This window comes from Vitis vinifera, chromosome 14 (assembly GCF_030704535.1).
Source record: "Vitis vinifera cultivar Pinot Noir 40024 chromosome 14, ASM3070453v1".
NCBI classification, from domain to species: domain Eukaryota; kingdom Viridiplantae; phylum Streptophyta; class Magnoliopsida; order Vitales; family Vitaceae; genus Vitis; species Vitis vinifera.
In genome coordinates, this window is record NC_081818.1 from 13,913,869 (window position 1) to 13,932,211 (window position 18,343).

General features: G+C 39.7%; 1 protein-coding gene across 6 annotated transcripts in view; it reads left to right on the forward strand.

Annotated features, from left to right (window-relative positions):
- LOC100263535 (uncharacterized) overlaps positions 1-18,343 on the forward strand; it is a 91,647-nt gene that overhangs the window by 14,746 nt on the left and 58,558 nt on the right. For all 6 annotated transcript variants that reach the window (XR_002031799.2, XR_787529.2, XM_010661989.3 and 3 more), the window contains exon 5: positions 7,428-7,528. Coding sequence is in view for 4 of the 6 variants with exons in the window: in XM_010661989.3 (XP_010660291.1) it covers positions 7,428-7,528 (101 nt within the window). In the remaining 2 variants the exon portion in view is untranslated. The remainder of the gene's footprint in view (positions 1-7,427; positions 7,529-18,343) is intronic.

The following is an 18,343-nucleotide window of genomic DNA, read 5'->3' on the forward strand; positions in this document are numbered from 1 at the left end:
ACCCAGATATGTGTAAGCATCATTGCATGCTTACCCAAATGGGCCACACCCCTTCTCGTTGGAAGCCAAACATCTTTCCACCTCCTGAAATTAAATCCAAAATGACTTTCTAACTGCACTGCCACCTCATGAATAGCACCCGGTTGAAATATCTTATATCTATATGCCTTTTCTTTTCTTAGATATGCTTGAATTCACCTTAATTTTCTCCTTTTGTTAATATTTCTTATGGGAGGTTGTGAGAAGAATGATTTGAGTGATTTGATGAACCTGGGAAGCATTTTTCATTTGATAAATAGAAATGAATTTACCTTCATTTCCTCCTTTCTTTAGAATATTTCTTGTGGGAAGTTGTGACTAGAATGATTTGAGCGACTTGGTTAACCTGGGAAGCATTTTTCATTTGATAAATAAGTATGCCATTGTATTGTAGAGCCAAAGATAAAAGGGATTCATGAGATATGTAATAGAAAGAATAAAATAGGTTGTATGAGTGATTTAACTTTGTTTTTTTCCTTCAAAATAAAGGAATTCATTCAATCAGAGCATCATATAGAATATTGATCAAATTTTTTTGAAGAGGAAAACCTTCGTTTTTTGATCTATTTAATTGCTGGTGTGTTCAGACTAAGTTATGGAAAAACCTTATTCTAGATTTGTTAAAATCACCTCAATAGAGCTTAAAGTCCAGATTGAATTGCTTGGGCTGAAGCATATGGTTGAGCAAATCTTATAATTGTTCTCTAGTATGAATGAAGTTGTTGGTATAATGTCAACTAATATTTAGATTATGCTTTCGTTTCTAATTTCATATTGTAGGTTGCAGGGAGAAATTTTCTGTTGAAGTGCTTCATATTGAGAGTAGTGACTAGGTTTCTGGTATCTTTTGGTATGATCTTGTTCATATAATTTAGGTTAAATTTTTTCATTATGATGGGCAGGAAAACTTTCATATTTGGCTGTTTAGTCTCTGGTCTATTCAAACCAAATGGTGGAGAAACCTATTGCAGTTCTGTTAAAAGTCATCTCCACAGAGCTTAATCTCCATGACTAAATACTTGGTTTGAGGAAAATTTAGAATAATTCTCCAGCATGATAGGAGGTTATGTTGCAGTGTCAAGTAGTTAATAGTTTCTTCTTTCATTCATGTTGCATGATGCTGGGAGAAAGTTTTTTGTAAGTGCTCTTCATTGTGAATGGTGACTAGGTTCCTGCTATCTTCTGATATGACATTATTCATATGGTTTCAAAATATTAAGTTGTTTGTCCTACAATAGTTTAACTACTTAAGTCCATGTCAATCTTTTTGTTTTGTCATTGTCATCTTTGTTTGATGATTGTGAGCTTCAAGTTTGGATTATAATTTGGTGGCTGTTGAATAAATCATGTAATTCTCAAGGCAAATTAGAATCAAGAATCAGATAAAAATCTAGCATCAAGGAGAGGTGAGTAGGCTCCTCTCAAATAGTAGTGCAACAGGATCGCTCCACACAACATTTTGGTTGGGAGTTTGGGTTAGATTTTGTTATAAACTGGTTTGTACTGATCAGAAATTTGGTAAAAGATTATTGAGGAATTTTTTTTTTTTTGATAGGAAACGCCACAAAGATATATTAATATAATAAGAAGTACAAGAAGAAGGATGAGAAATCCTCCCCCCAAAGACAACTAAAATACAAGAAAATACACTTAAAACAAACGACCTCCCACTAAGGACCAATCCCTATGGAGAACACACCGCTTTCCAATCCAGTTGAATCACATTAAGGGGAATCCCCTTAAATGCCTTGGAACAAAAAGCCCAAAGGGAAGCAAGGAAAACAATAGAGTCCCAAAGGAACCCTGAATTCCTTGCTTTATCCTAAAAAATCCTTGCGTTTCTTTCCCACCACACAACCCGAATTAGAGCTATGCTCGCAGCTTGTCACAAAACTATCCCTCTCTTAGAATTACTGAAGCCTTTAAATTTGATGAACATCATGTCATATATGCTCCTTGGGGGAACCCAATCCATCTCAGCTAACTGAAATAACCTGTGCCACAACCCAATCGTCAAGGAGCAATGAAGAAAAAGATGATCTGCTGATTCCCCGTGCTTCATGCACAGGATACAAATATCAGGACTAAGGGCTTTGTAGGGTCTTCTCACTTGTAACATATCATTAGTATTCACCTTCTTGTGTGCCACTAACCAGACAAAGGACTTCACTTTGAAAGGAACTTGAGAATTCCACACGAACTTTGAAGGAAAGTTCTGAGGAGATCCAGAAGATTGAGATAATGCTAGAAAAAAGGATTTGACTGAGAAGAGCCCTGAAGAGGATAATGGCCATAATCTGGCATCTGGGACCGAAGGAGAGAGATACAAATCATCGATAGACCGCATGAGGCCTTCTAAGTCCTCAATCTCAGAATCTGTCAGGTTACGGCGGAAATTCAAATTCCACAAGAAAGGCCGAGAAGGACCAAGAACTGAAGAAATAGAAATGTTTTTATCCACTACTACTCTAAATAGTCTTGGATATTGGATTCCCAAAGGTTGGTCCCCCCACCACAAATCTTCCCAGAACCGAATTCTTTCCCCGTTTCCTACCACATACCGAGTAATCAAAGAAAACCCCTGAAAGACTTGAGCAATAGCCTTCCAAGGACAGCGATGTGACCATCTTACTAAAGTGTTAGCATCCCAACCATTAGAGTGTGAACCATAAATGCTTAAGATGACCTGATACCAAAGAGCTGATCCCTCTCTAGGATACCTCCATAACCATTTCCCTAGAAGAGCGAGATTCCTCCAAGAAATATTCCCCAAACCCAAACCCCCTATTGTCTTCGGTTTGCACACAACATCCCACCTCACTAAATGATCCCTTTTGCCTTCCCCAACCCCTGACCATAAAAAATCCCTTTGCAACCTCTCTATTTTTGCAGCCACTGAAGCGGGAATTTTAAATAAGGATAAGAAGTAACTTGGCAAATGGGTAAGACAAGATTGGATAAGAGTTATCCTCCCCCCGAAGGATAAGTAGGCCTTTTGCCACCCATCTAATCTACTTGAGATTCTCTCAACCACTGGGTCCCAAAATCCACACGCCTTAGGATTCCCGCCCAAAGGGAGACCCAGATAGAGAATAGGCCATCCAGACGCCTTACAATCAAGCATCTCAGCCAATCTTGAAAGAAGAGCCTGATCAAGATTGATGCCATAAATACTACTCTTGTTAAGATTGACCTTGAGCCCAGAAATGTGCCCAAACACTAGCAAAAGACTCTTCAGAGTCTGCAACTCTTCCTCCCTTGAGTTAGAAAAGAATATGGTGTCATCCGCAAATTGCAAATGGGACACCCTAGTTCTATTTCTCCCCACCCTGAAACCCTCCATCATATTTCTTTCCTTAGCTCTCATAATCATCCTGCTCAGTACGTCTGCGACTAAAGTAAACAAAAAAGGGGATAAAGGGTCACCTTGTCTTAATCCCCTTAATGCCTTAACCCACCCTTTAGCACTACCATTCACCAAGATTGCATAAGATACTGAAGATAAACATCCACTCTTCCATTTCCTCCATCTAGGACTGAACCCCTTCTTTTCTAACACATGATCCAAAAAATCCCACTTCACGTGATCGTATGCCTTTTCAAAGTCTATTTTGAATACGACGCCTTCCTCCCCTGACCTTCTTCTCTCGTCCACTATCTCATTCGCCATAAGAACCGCATCCAATATTTGTCTCCCTTGAACAAAAGCGCCTTGAGTATAGTGGATGGTCTCATGTAGAACCCCTCTTAGACGCCCAGAGAGCACTTTGGCTATTATCTTGTAGAGACTAGTGATCAAACTAATGGGTCTAAAATCTGATATTCTCTTTGACAAACTCTTTTTGGGTATTAGAACAATGAAAGAGGCATTAGTGCTTTGGTTGATAATTCCGCTCCTGTGAAATTCAGCGAACACTCTCACCAAATCCTCCTTAATCACATCCCAACACTCTTGGAATACGGCAATAGTAAAGCCATCTGGCCCCGGAGCCTTGTCCCTATCCAACTGGAAAATGGCCTTAGAAATCTCTTCTTCGGTGAAAGGGGAGTCTAACCTTAACGCACTCTCTTCCGAAATAGGGGACCAATCTAATCCTTCAACACCCCAAGACTCTCCTGTCGGATTTGTGTAAAGCTTCTCAAAGTAATGTAAGATCTCCTCTGTGATTGAGGAATTGAGCTTTACTTTAAGAATGTTTAATGATTTGTTGTATTTCATGGGCAGGGAGGATCAAGATTGAGAGAAATTTCCTGTTTTATTTTATTTTTCTTTTTTGTGTGTGCGCTTTTCTTTTTTTACTACAAAAGGGTAATGGGGTTGGGAATCAGAATATCTCAGTTCTCAATAGGGCCTTGCTTGGAAAGAGGCTTTGAAGCTTTGAAGTTTACTCGGTTCATGGTAGGAGATGGGGAAAGAATTCAGTTCTGGGAAGACTTGTGGTGGGGGGATCAACCTCTGGGGGTCCGTTATCCAAGACTACTTAGAGTAGTCACGGATAAAAACATTCCTATTTCTTCAATTCTTGGATCCACTCGCCCCTTCTCTTGGAACTTTAACTTCCGCCGTAACCTTTCTGATTCCGAGATAGAAGATTTAGAAAGTCTCATGCGGTCTCTTGATCTTCTACATTTATCACCTTTGGTTCTAGATATGAGGGTCTTTATCTCCTTCAAGAGTTTTCACAGTCAAATCTTTTTTTCTTGCCTTATCCCAATTTTCTGGTTTGCCTTCAGTTTTCCTTACCAAGTTAGTCTGGAATTCTTAAGTCCCTTTCAAAATCAAGTCCTTTGTCTGGTTAGTGGCTCACAAGAAGGTAAATACTAACGACATGCTACAGTTGAGAAGACCCTACAAAGCACTTAGTCCCGACATTTGCATGATGTGCATGAAGCATGGAGAAACAGTAGATCATCTTTTTCTTCATTGCTCTTTGACGATGGGGTTGTGGCACAAATTATTTCAATTAACAAAGATAGATTGGGTCCCTCCTAGGAGCATCTTTGACATGCTATCTACCAATTTTAATGGTTTTGGATCTTCTAAGAGAGGGATTGTTTTATGGCAAGCTGCGTGCATCGCTTTAATATGGGTGGTGTGGCGGGAAAGAAATGTAAGGATTTTTTAGGATAAAGCAAGGAATTCAGAGAACCTTTGGGACATGATTCATTTCCTTGCTTCTCTTTGGGCTTTTTGTTCTAAGGTTTTTAAGAGGATTCCCCTTAATGTGATACATCTTGATTGGTTAGCGGTGTGTAACTCCAATGGGTTGGCCTAACCTAGAGCAGTTGTTTGTTTCTACTTTGTATTTTCTCGCATTTGTTTCCTTGTAGTTTTGTTTTTCTTTGGTGGGAGGATTCCTTATCCTTCTCTTGTACTTCCTTTTTATCAATATATTCCTTTGTCGTTTCCTATAAAAAAAAAGAATATGTAGAGAGTGATTTGGGATAAATTTGGGGAGGTTTGTGGAGTCAGTTTTTGTTGAGCAGTCAGAAAAGAGTGAGAAACTTTTCAGGCTTCCATGAATGTCATTGTGGGAGATGCTAGTGGTACTAAGCTCTAGCTTGATGAAAGTGTAGGGAGCCATCTTTATGCATATCTCTCCTAGATTTGCTTGCAATTGCTTTTTTTGAGGAGTGGTTGGGTGTGGCTGGGGTGGGATGTTAGGGTCGCTGTCTCTGCATTTTTTAGGAGAATTTCCAGTATAGGGAGCTTGGGGCAGTGCAGGCTTTCCTTTAGTCTATTCAGCCAGTGGCTCAAAAGAAGGCTGCTTGAAGAAATTGATGTTAAGGTAAGTGGCAAACAGTACTTTCTCTGTCAAATTGTGTTTGTCTAAGTTTGAGGATGTCAGATTCTTTTCCTGCTAAGGAGGCAAGCTCCCTTGGATCCAATAGGAGTCAGCACTTTTGTTTGGGGGGTGGTATGGAAGAAAGTCCTCACTATGAATCAGCTTATGAAAAATAGTCTTTTGCCCATTTGAATTGCCTTCACAAGCAGGTTAGGGAGTTGGCTAATCATATTCTTATTCACTATGACTTGGTGTGGAGTTTGTGGGCCATGTACTCTTGGTATTTCACATTGCTTGGGTGCTTCCTTGGTCATTGAAGTAGTTGCTGTTGGCTTGGCATGGGAGTTTTCGTTGGGAGTTAAAAGAGTTTTTGGAGGCTTGTCCCTCTTCACTTGATTTGGTACATTTAGTTAGAGCAGGGTAGTTGATTTTTTTTGAGGATGTGAGGGTACAGAAGTGAGTGAAAAGTTCATTTTATTATTACTATGCATTCTTGGTCTACTCTCTATTTGGCCCTTGATTATGGGCTTTTACTTGATTCCATTGATTGTTTTGGAAGGTTTACCTTATGGTTCTTTCTTTGCAAACATTTGGTGGTTTATGTATACTTCTTGCATTTGTGGCCCCCAATTTCTTCTAGGCACTTTTTGTAAGTCTTTATTTGTCTGTGAAAGAAAAAAAAAAAAATATGAAACAAAAAGAGACTAAGAGAAAGAAAGAATATGAAAGAAATGTAGCTGTCATTTTTCTTTTCTTCCTGTTCGACAATTTGATAAAGTTTGTCGTTTGTGACTGTTTCCATAGTTTTAATGTCATTCATAATTTTTTTAATTGATAAAAATATTGAAGTTTCAGAATTGTGCAAAATTGGAACCAGTCCCATTCTTGAATACATTTTATGATGACCTGTGATATTTATCTGCATGTAGTTCATGAAATTCTCACATTTCTGAACGCTAAAGATGAGGATAAGAGTGCTGATACTCCCTGGTAGACATGCAGTCTGCAACCATTGTCTTTCTTTGGATTTAGCATCTATGTTTCATATTAAGGGGATTAGGTCAAAATTTATTACCATACAACCTGGTTGCTGCTATTTAATGTTATGGTGTATAATTTTTATCTTTGATAGCCTTGAACTTTCTTTGTATGCACTCAAAGGTATGCGTATTGTCTTTTTTTTATTTTTTTATTTTTTTTATTAGAAAGATATGCATATTGTCTTTGCTGTCTCAATTTGAAAATGATCCTTACTAATTGTATATTAATGCCTTAAAACCTCTACTTGATGATTGAGGAGCATGCTTAGAGATCCATATTATTCCCAGGAAGCATCTTGTATTGCTTGTCTAACCTACACCATACTAAAGGAATTAATACTGTGAATCTTATAAACTACTGAAGAAGTAAACATGAAAAAAAGGGTAACTTTTTATTTAATAGAATGTATGTTGATTGTTAACTCTTTAATGTCTTTAAGAAGTCATTGTGTTGTAGGACAAGAAAATTTTGCCTTTTTTCTTCCCTTTCCTTCTTTTTCTTGAATGCACCTTGAAGGATGACTCATCTCCATCACATTGTTTTTTGTTCTTAACATTTCAGGCAGAACTATATAGAGTTAAAAAGTTATTTGATAAAGCAGAACCGTTGTATTTGGAGGCCATCAACATACTGCAGGAATCATTTGGACCTGAAGATATACGGTATAGCATCTCATGTAAACTATAATAGGCTTCTATACAATTTATTTTTACCTATCAGAAAAAGTAAACTATAATAGGCTTCTAACATTTAACTATTTTACATTATTGTTGAGTCTACACGTATGGACATGTACATGTGTAGGTGTGTAGGGGTGTTTGTGTATGTGCACATGTATATTTGTATGTATGCGTACACACATACAAACACACACACATACATTCATACATACATACATAATTATGTATCTATATATAATCCTCTGTTTAGTTTTTGAATTATATGTTGATTGACATTGTTGAAATAATGCCAAAGTTAGGATTTTAATTTAGGAAAGTATTTTAGGAATAAAAAAGGAGAGATCATTTAGGATATTTCCTTATGATTCAGTTTCCTAATTTTAGGAGAGAATTAAGCTAGATTGATTTTTTCATATTCAGTCATTTGTGTATATATATGTTGTTGAAATAATGCCAAAGTTAGGACTTTAATTTAGGAATAAAAAAAAAAAGGAGAGATCATTTAGGATATTTCCTTATGATTTAGTTTCCTAATTTTAGGAGAGAATTAAGCTAGATTGATTTTTTCTTATTCAGTCATTTGTGTATATATATGTGTATGGTGTGTACCGATTAATATCAATAAAGGAGTTCAGAAATTCTTCATGGTATCAGAGCCAGTTTTCTGAAACCCTAATCCCTTCTGGCCACCTCTTATTTAGGCCATCACTCATTCCGGCCAAATCTCTCTGGCCATATCTCAATCCGATCATCTCTCTCTCTCTCTCTCTCTCATTCTGGTCATCAGTCCCTGTTCTCAGAGCCAAGGGAGAAAACGCTTTCCGGACAGTCGAATCGTCGTCAGAAAACACTCACCGCCGGCAACTTTTCCGGCGAACTTTTCCGGCGAACTCCCATCCACGCGCCGCCCACGCGCGTTTTTCCGGCCGGCGACTGCATCTCACGCGCCGGCCCGTGAGGGCGCGTGAGCCACTTTCCGGCGACGCGCTTCCTCCTCCAGGCTCGCCTGACGCCGACCAGCCACCCTTCCTACCTGTTTGTGCAATCCGAGCCCTGCACGTGCCTCTTTTGGGGTTCTTTTGCTTCCGCGGGCCCTCTGATCAGATTTTCCGGCGTCCTCCGGCTATTTTTTCTCAACTCCAGTCCCTGCACGTGCCTTGAAAAGTGTTCTTCTACCTTTCCGGTCCATGACAAAATACGGAATGGCATCATCACAAGTATCCAGCGTCACGTCACCAGAATCAGGGGGCAGATCTGAAATTCCAAACCTTGGTGGCAATGATTCCTCTCCTATTCTCATCACAGGACACAAATTAAATGGCCATAACTATTTACAGTGGTCACAATCTGTGTTGCTGTTCATTTGCGGTAAAGGAAAGGATGAGTACCTCACTGGAGAAGCAGTCATGCCAGAAACTACAGAACCGGGTTTCAGGAAGTGGAAGATTGAAAACAGCATGATCATGTCATGGCTTATCAATTCCATGAACAATGACATAGGCGAAAATTTCTTGCTGTTTGGGACTGCAAAGGACATATGGGATGCAGCCAAAGAAACTTACTCAAGTTCTGAAAATACTTCAGAACTGTTTCAGGTTGAATCAGCTCTACATGACTTCCGCCAAGGAGAGCAGTCAGTTACTCAGTATTACAACACACTCACAAGGTATTGGCAGCAACTTGACTTATTTGAGACTCACTCATGGAAATGTTCGGATGATGCAGCAACATACAGGCAAATTGTGGAACAAAAGAGACTTTTCAAGTTCTTCCTAGGACTAAACAGGGAATTGGATGATGTTAGAGGCCGAATCATGGGCATTAAACCCCTGCCAAGTCTCAGGGAGGCTTTTTCAGAGGTTAGGCGTGAAGAAAGTAGAAAGAAAGTGATGATGGGATCAAAAGAGCAACCTGCCCCAACATTGGATGCCTCTGCCCTTGCTGCTCGGTCATTTAATAGTAGTGGTGGAGATCGTCAGAAACGGGATAGGCCTTGGTGTGATTATTGTAAGAAACCAGGCCATTATAAGGAGACTTGCTGGAAGCTTCATGGCAAACCTGCTGATTGGAAACCAAAGCCACGGTTTGACAGAGATGGCAGAGCACACGTGGCTGCCAACTCTGAGAGCACATCTGTTCCCGAGCCGAGTCCATTCAACAAAGAGCAGATGGAGATGCTACAGAAATTATTAAGCCAAGTTGGCAGTGGCAGTACTACCGGTGTAGCCTTCACTGCTAATCGAGGAGGAATGAGGCCGTGGATAGTAGACACAGGTGCTTCTGATCACATGACAGGAGATGCTGCCATTCTTCAAAATTACAAGCCAAGTAATGGTCATTCATCCGTCCATATTGCTGATGGTTCAAAGTCAAAAATTGCCGGGACAGGTTCTATAAAACTTACTAAAGACTTATATCTTGACTCTGTCCTCCATGTTCCAAACTTGGATTGTAATCTTTTGTCCATTAGCAAATTGGCTCATGATCTCCAATGTGTTACTAAATTCTATCCAAACTTGTGTGTTCCGGGCTCTACCTCCTTTCATGTGGCCAATTCTCAAACCAAGTCTCTCAAGCAAGTTGCGTACAGTCTCAGAGTATGTCAGAGTCTTTCAATTCTGTGTCAAATTCTAAGGTCAATAAAGATAGTGAGATTATAATGTTACACTATCGCCTTGGTCATCCTAGCTTTGTTTACCTTGCAAAATTGTTTCCCAGATTATTTATCAATAAAAATCCAGCATCTTATCACTGTGAAATTTGTCAGTTTGCAAAGCATACTCGAACAGTATATCCTCAAATCCCATACAAACCTTCGACTGTTTTCTCTCTAGTACATAGTGATGTGTGGGGTCCCTCCCGGATAAAAAATATTTCTGGCACTCGATGGTTTGTGACTTTCGTTGATGATCATACTCGGGTAACATGGGTTTTCCTTATGAAAGAAAAGTCAGAGGTCGGGCACATTTTTCAAACCTTCAATCTTATGGTTCAAAATCAATTCAATTCCAAAATACAAGTCCTCAAGTCAGATAATGCAAAGGAATACTTTACTAGTAGTCTAAGTACTTATCTTCAAAATCATGGCATTATCCACATAAGTTCTTGCGTTGACACCCCACAACAAAATGGGGTGGCCGAATGCAAGAATAGACATCTCTTGGAGGTTGCCCGGTGCCTTATGTTTTCCTCTAATGTTCCAAACTATTTCTGGGGGGAAGCTATTCTCACAGCTACCTATTTGATTAACCGTATGCCATCCAGAGTGCTTACCTTTCAATCCCCACGTCAACTTTTCTTAAAACAGTTTCCTCACACCCATGCCGCCTCTTCTGATTTACCACTCAAAGTATTTAGTTGTACGGCATTCGTTCATGTGTATCCTCAAAATCGTAGCAAATTTGCTCCTCGAGCAAATAAGTGCATTTTCCTAGGGTATTCTCCAACCCAAAAAGGGTACAAATGCTATTCTCCAACCAACAAAAGATTTTACACCACCATGGACGTCTCTTTCTTTGAACATGTCTTCTTCTATCCCAAATTTCATGTTCAGGGGGAGAGCATTAATGAACATCAAGTTTGGGAGTCTCATCTTGAGGGTGTACCTTCTTTTCACTCAGAGTCACCAAATCCTTCCCAATTCGCGCCCACTGAGTTGTCCACACCCATGCCGTCATCAGTCCAGCCAGCCCAGCACACAAATGTTCCTTCTCCCGTGACCATCCAGTCTCCCATGCCTATTCAACCTATTGCCCCACAACTGCTAATGAGAACTTACAAGTTTACATCAGGAGGAGGAAAAGACAGGAATTAGAGCACGGATCACAGTCAACATGTGGCCAATATATTGACTCCAATTCAAGTCTTCCTGAAGAGAACATAGGTGAGGATAGGGCTGGAGAGGTGTTAATTCCCAGCATTGATGATTCTACTCTGCCGATTGCATTGAGGAAGGGTGTTAGGAGATGTACAGATCATCCAATTGGGAATTATGTTACGTATGAAGGGCTATCACCATCTTACAGAGCATTTGCTACTTCTCTTGATGATACTCAGGTTCCCAACACAATACAAGAGGCATTAAAAATTTCAGAATGGAAGAAGGCAGTACAAGATGAGATTGATGCACTTGAGAAGAATGGGACGTGGACTATGACAGATTTGCCGGTTGGGAAGAGGCCTGTGGGGTGCAAGTGGATTTTCACCATAAAATACAAAGCAGATGGATCAGTCGAGAGATTCAAGGCTCGTTTGGTAGCTAGAGGGTTTACACAATCCTATGGGATAGACTATCAGGAGACTTTTGCTCCTGTTGCAAAACTGAACACTATCAGGATTCTTTTCTCATTGGCTGTCAATCAAGATTGGTGCTTGCAACAACTGGACATAAAAAATGCGTTTCTAAATGGTGACCTAGAAGAGGGAGTCTACATGGAAATACCACCTGGTTTCGAAGAAAGTATGGCAAAGAATCAGGTTTGCAAACTCCAAAAATCCTTGTACGGCCTTAAACAATCTCCTCGAGCCTGGTTTGATAGATTCACAAAAGCAGTCCTGAAGCTGGGCTACAAACAAGGTCAGGCTGATCATACTCTATTTGTCAAGAAGTCTCATGCCGGGAAATTGGCCATATTGATAGTCTATGTTGATGATATTATTCTATCTGGAAATGATATGGGGGAGTTACAGAATTTGAAGAAGTATTTGTCAGAAGAGTTTGAAGTTAAAGACCTTGGAAATTTGAAATATTTCCTTGGTATGGAAGTGGCTAGATCAAGGAAGGGAATCGTAGTCTCTCAAAGAAAATACATACTCGATCTTCTTAAGGAGACCGGTATGCTTGGATGCAAACCAATTGATACTCCTATGGATAGTCAGAAGAAACTTGGTATCGAGAAAGAAAGTACACCGGTAGACAAGGGGAGATATCAGCGGCTTGTCGGGCGCTTGATTTATCTCTCACATACTCGGCCAGATATTGGCTTTGCAGTGAGTGCTGTAAGTCAATTCATGCACAGCCCCACTGAGGAACACATGGAAGCAGTCTACAGAATTCTTAGATATTTAAAAATGACACCAGGGAAAGGTCTATTCTTCAGAAAGACAGAGAACCGTGACACTGAAGTATACTCAGATGCGGATTGGGCAGGAAACATCATTGACAGGCGGTGCACTTCTTGATATTGTTCTTTTGTCTGGGGAAATCTTGTTACCTGGAGGAGTAAGAAGCAATCAGTTGTAGCCAGAAGTAGTGCAGAAGCTGAGTACAGAGCTCTTGCACAGGGAATCTGTGAAGGGATTTGGATAAAAAGGGTTCTTAGTGAACTGGGACAAACGAGTTCATCTCCAATTCTGATGATGTGTGATAATCAGGCAACTATAAGCATAGCAAAGAACCCCGTGCATCATGACAGGACCAAGCATGTTGAGATTGACAGACACTTCATCACAGAGAAGGTGACTAGTGAGACGGTTAAATTGAACTATGTTCCTACCAAGCACCAAACCGCAGACATCCTCACCAAAGCTTTACTTAGGCCTAACTTCGAAGACTTAACTTGCAAGCTGAGATTATATGATATATATTCTCCAGCTTGAGGGGGAGTGTTGAAATAATGCCAAAGTTAGGATTTTAATTTAGGAAAGTATTTTAGGAATAACAAAGGAGAGATCATTTAGGATATTTCCTTATGATTCAGTTTCCTAATTTTAGGAGAGAATTAAGCTAGATTGATTTTTTCTTATTCAGTCATTTGTGTATATATATGTGTATGGTGTGTACCGAATATAATCAATAAAGGAGTTCAGAAATTCTTCAGACATAAATAGATTTTTCTATGCCATTTGATGGACTTGTCACTTGTCATCTACTAAGGTGTACAAATGTATAGATGTTTGCTTTGCTTGACATCATTATGGTTGTTACAATGTTCTTAACAATTTAGTTGATAGGATATGGGCCCATAGTATATACTAGGCTAACACCCTTCTTCACATGTGACCTCATACTTATATGCAGAGACAAACTAAGCAGTACACCAGTAGTTCTGAATATATAGATGGGGAAATAAACAGTAGGAGAGATTCAAACTCAAGACCTTTAGTTAGCCACAACTCTAAGACCAGGTTAAGTTACTAATTTTCTTAAAAGCTTAAATTGTTAGGATATATTCCCATGATGTATAGAGACTAACAATGGTTATCAAGACACCGATTTAATTATATGGATTTGGCCACAGATTCAGAAATGGATACTGTGGGATATATCTAACCCCAAAAAATGGAGTATATTGAAGATAAATGGATCCTAGTGCCTATGCTACTTTTTGATTATTTGCGAATTCTGTTAGATGCGGGGGTTTAGGAAAAGGAAAATGTCCTTTCAAATCAAGAATATTTGGTTTAAGGCAGATGACTTTGGAGCTTTAGTGAAAACCAATGGGGGCATATTGTTAAGTATTTGAGTTCTCATTTCACGATAAAGTTGAAAGCTTTGAAAGTAGATTTTATGGTTTCAAACAGGAATGCTTTGGAAATGTTATTATCTAAAGGATGTGTTATTGGTAGGGTGGGTATTGACATGGAAGCTAAAGAGAAAGAATGTTGTTTACTGTGCAAAACTGATGCAGGAGCATTCAAGAAGTATGGCCAAACCACCATACTGTAATAAAATATAATTAGTTTACAATTAGGAATTCACTTATAGTAGGTTTCCATGTATTTAAGTTTTCTACTTTGATTAAACTTCTATTATATTCTCATTTGACTTTTATTATAGTTTTCTACTTTATTGGGGCTTCTAGTTTATGTTTCCCTGAGCTAATTTACTTATGGTTAAGATTGTTTTCCTATTGCCTTCTTAGAATTTTAATTTTCTCCGCAATCTCACTGATGATTCTATAAGGTCCTATCTTTCCTTTGCTTAACTTAAAATAAGAATAAGAGCCAACTAGAAATCTTTCCTTGTGTAGGTACACCATCACCATGTTGCCTTCTTGAAAGTTTGGCTGCTCTTTTTCTTTTTGATGAATAAAGAGAAATATATTAATAAAAAGAGGCACTTCAAGGAAGCACCCCAACGTATATAGGAAGTATACAAAGAAAAAGAAAAAACCTTTACCCATGGCCTAACCAATCAACAAAATCTACAACGGAAGTGGGACCAGAACCAAAAAAACCCTTGGTCCACACTCACAGATTACAAAGTAAAACCTATTTACACCCCTGAATCGAATGCTCTACATTTTCAAAAGCCCTACTGTTTCTTTCTTTCCAAACAATCCAAAAAAGGCACAAGGGTGCTGAACGCCACACTTTCCTCCTTTCCTTTCCCACACAAGGCCCTAACCACCCCAATAACGCCTCTCTTATTGAAGAGGGGAGCACCCACGAAACTCCAAAGAGAGAGAAAAGTAAGCTCCATAAACTTCTGGCTAACCCACAATGCAAGAGGATGTGATCAATAGATTCTTCCTCTACCAAACACAAATAGCATCTATTAGCCAAGGAGAACCCTATTTTCTGAAGACGGTCCAATGTTACGGACTTTTTCCACGTGGCCTCCCAAGCAAAAAAACTTACCCTCGGAGGTACCAAAGAATTCCAAATGATGTTTGCAGGAAATTCTTCACGTCTTTCCGGATCCAAATCCTTGTAAAGAGACTTAACTGAGAATCTTCCGTCCTTTGCCTTAGTCCAAATTACTTCATCTTCCACATCACTGTAAACCCTCCTCCCTTGCAACCTCAAGAGAAGGCGTTCCACCTCGATCACCTCCCAATCATTAATTCGCTTAGAGAACCTAGGAGCCCACACTCCCCCTCCAGAATGACTCCATACATCCGCTACCCAAGCCTCCTTATCCAAGGATATAGCATATAAAGAAGGAAAAAGAGAACACAACTTATCATCTCCACACCACTTCTCCTCCCAGAATCTAATCCTCCTACCATTTCCCATAGAATAAACCAAATTGTTACCTACCGCTTCCCACCCTCTCCTAATCGCTTTCCACAATCCAACCCCATAACTTCCTCTCACAACACAGGACCTCCAACCACCCTCTTCTTCCCTGTACTTTGCACTTATGACTTGCCTCCATAAAGCTTCCCTTTCCACCGCAAAACGCTAACTCCACTTACATAGGAGAGCCTTATTTAGCAACGCCAAGCTCCTCACACCCAAACCGCCCTTTCGTTTATCTGAGCAAATAATAGACCATTCCACTAAATGAGGTTTCCTTTCCAAGGCCCCACCACCCCAAAGAAAATCCCTTTGGATTCGCTCCAATCTCGAACTCACGCTTCTTGGCATCTGAAACAGGGACATACAATAGATAGGCATGCTGGACAGAGTGCTCCGGATCAAGGTCGTTCTGCCCCCCTTGGAGATATACTGCCTTTTCCAAATAGAAAGCCTCTTCCTCAACCTTTCCTCAACTCCGTCCCAAGTAGCCACCTCCTTGAAGCGAGCCCCCAAAGGAAGACCCAAATAAGTAGAAGGAAGCTTGCTGACCTTGCATCCAAACTCAAGGGCCACCTCCTCTACATTCTCCACTCTTCCCACCGCGATGATCTCACTTTTGTCTATGTTCACCTTCAACCCTGACATTGCTTCAAACCACATAAGAAGCCAACTCAAATAGGACACCTGATCAATGGAAGGCTCACAAAAAACTAAGGTGTCATCCGCAAACAACAAATGAGTGATCTCCACTCCCCCCCCCTCCTCTACCACTGAGTTGCTACCCCGACAAACCCCCCCCCCCCTCCTTTGCTCTCTTCAACAAGCAACTAAGTGCCTCCATGACAGTCACGAACAAGTAGAGGGAAAGGGGATCCCCCTGTCTCAAACCCCTAGAACTTTTGAAAAAGCCTGAGGAAGTTCCATTAATAAGGACAGAGAAACTGACAGTCCCAATACACCACTGAATCCAGCTGATCCACTTAGCTCCAAAGCCCATCATTTCCATTAACCAAAAGAGAAAACTCCAATTCACATGGTCGTATGCTTTTTCAATATCTAGCTTGCAAAGGATGCCCCCTCCCCCACTTTTCTGCATTGAATGAATCGCCTCATTCGCAATCAACGAGGCATCCAGGATTTGCCTTCCCTCCACAAAAGCATTTTGGGACTTGGACACTAATTTACCCATCACCTTTTGCATTCGACTCCTCTATCTTCAATCTGATTTCTTTATGCAGTTTTTTCATTAAGTCAGCCATGTTTTCACCCTTTAAGCTATTTCTTCCCATTTATGGTAAAGGAGCTAAATCATAAAGATGCATTGACTGCTGCCTATAAACGACTTCAAAAGGACTTTTGCATATAGTTTGATTCTTGGAATAGTTATAGGCAAATTCTGCTTATGCAACCACAACTTCCCATGGCTTAGTATTTTCTCCAACCTAACACCTCAATAATCTCCTAAACTTCTATTGACAACCTCAGTTTGTCCACCCATTTGTTGGTGATAGGAAGAGTATTGTACTACAACCTAGTTCCAAGCTTCTTCCATAAAGTTCTCCAAAAATGAGAGAAACTTGGAGTCTCGATCTGATGTGATTGATTTTAGGAACTCCATGCAATCACACAATCTCTTGAAAGTAGAGATTTGCTATATTTGAAGCATCTATAATCTTCTTGCAACAAATGAAATAAGTTATTTTTGAAAATCCATAAACCACCACAAAGATGGATTACATGTTAACTTCTAGGCCATCCCACCACAAAGTCCATGCTTGCATCTTCCTAAGGAGCCGTGAAAACTAGTAGTGGAGTGTGCCAACTTGTATTTTGAACTTTTCCTTTTGATTCTTGGCATGTTTAACACCTTTTAGTTAATTTATAAACATCCCTCCTCATTTTCGGCCAAAAGAACTTCTGTTTAATCATAGTATATGTCTTACCTTGCCTAAAATATCCACCTAAGCCTCCACCATGCATGTCTTGGAGGATCTTTTCTCTCAATGAGCAATTTGGAACACTAAGTTTGTTTCCTTTGAATAGGAAGTCATCATGCAACAAATACTTTCCTAACTGTCCATTAATAAGATCTTTTCAAATTGAACCAAAGAAATGGTCACCAAGATAAAGATCATTGAAGGAATCAAAACCCTTAGCAATAATAGTCATACTAGTCAACAACAAACTTCTTTGACTAAGTGCATTTGCAACTTTATTACTTGCTCCAGACTTATGCTTCATCACAAATGTAAATCATTGCATGTAAAAGACCCAATGGGATGCCTCTTGTTTAACTTTTTTTGGTTGTTGAGATGCTACTATTTCCGAGAATATTATTTCTCATTGTTGCACGCCCTTGGCCTTAGTTGCGAGCTTGGAAGTGAGTGTTTGATCTAGAATTCTGCAAATCATCAATCGTTGCCACTGATATTTGCTTGACATCTACTTGCTGCTCACTATCCTCTAATTGATTAGGCCCCCTTGCACTTTTAATCGGGTGGTTGTTGGACCATCTTTGTTGACCTTCAACCTTCATTGCCCCTTCATTACCAACTGAACAGCACTAGCTAGTGTTCAATGAGGTTGTAGCTCCACCAAATTTCTAACATTTGGCCTCAATCCCATCAAATAACATGGAATGACTTGCAAGCCTGTTTTAGTTAGTTGTACTCTAGTCCGCATTTGTAAAACTCATTAGTGTATTTTCGCACATAATGTTGGCCTTGCTAAAGTGCTTGGTATTGCCGAAAAATAATTCGTTCATATCAATGGGGGGAATTGACTTCAAATTTGCTATTGCAGTTTAGTCCACTGGATTTTCTCCTTCTAGAT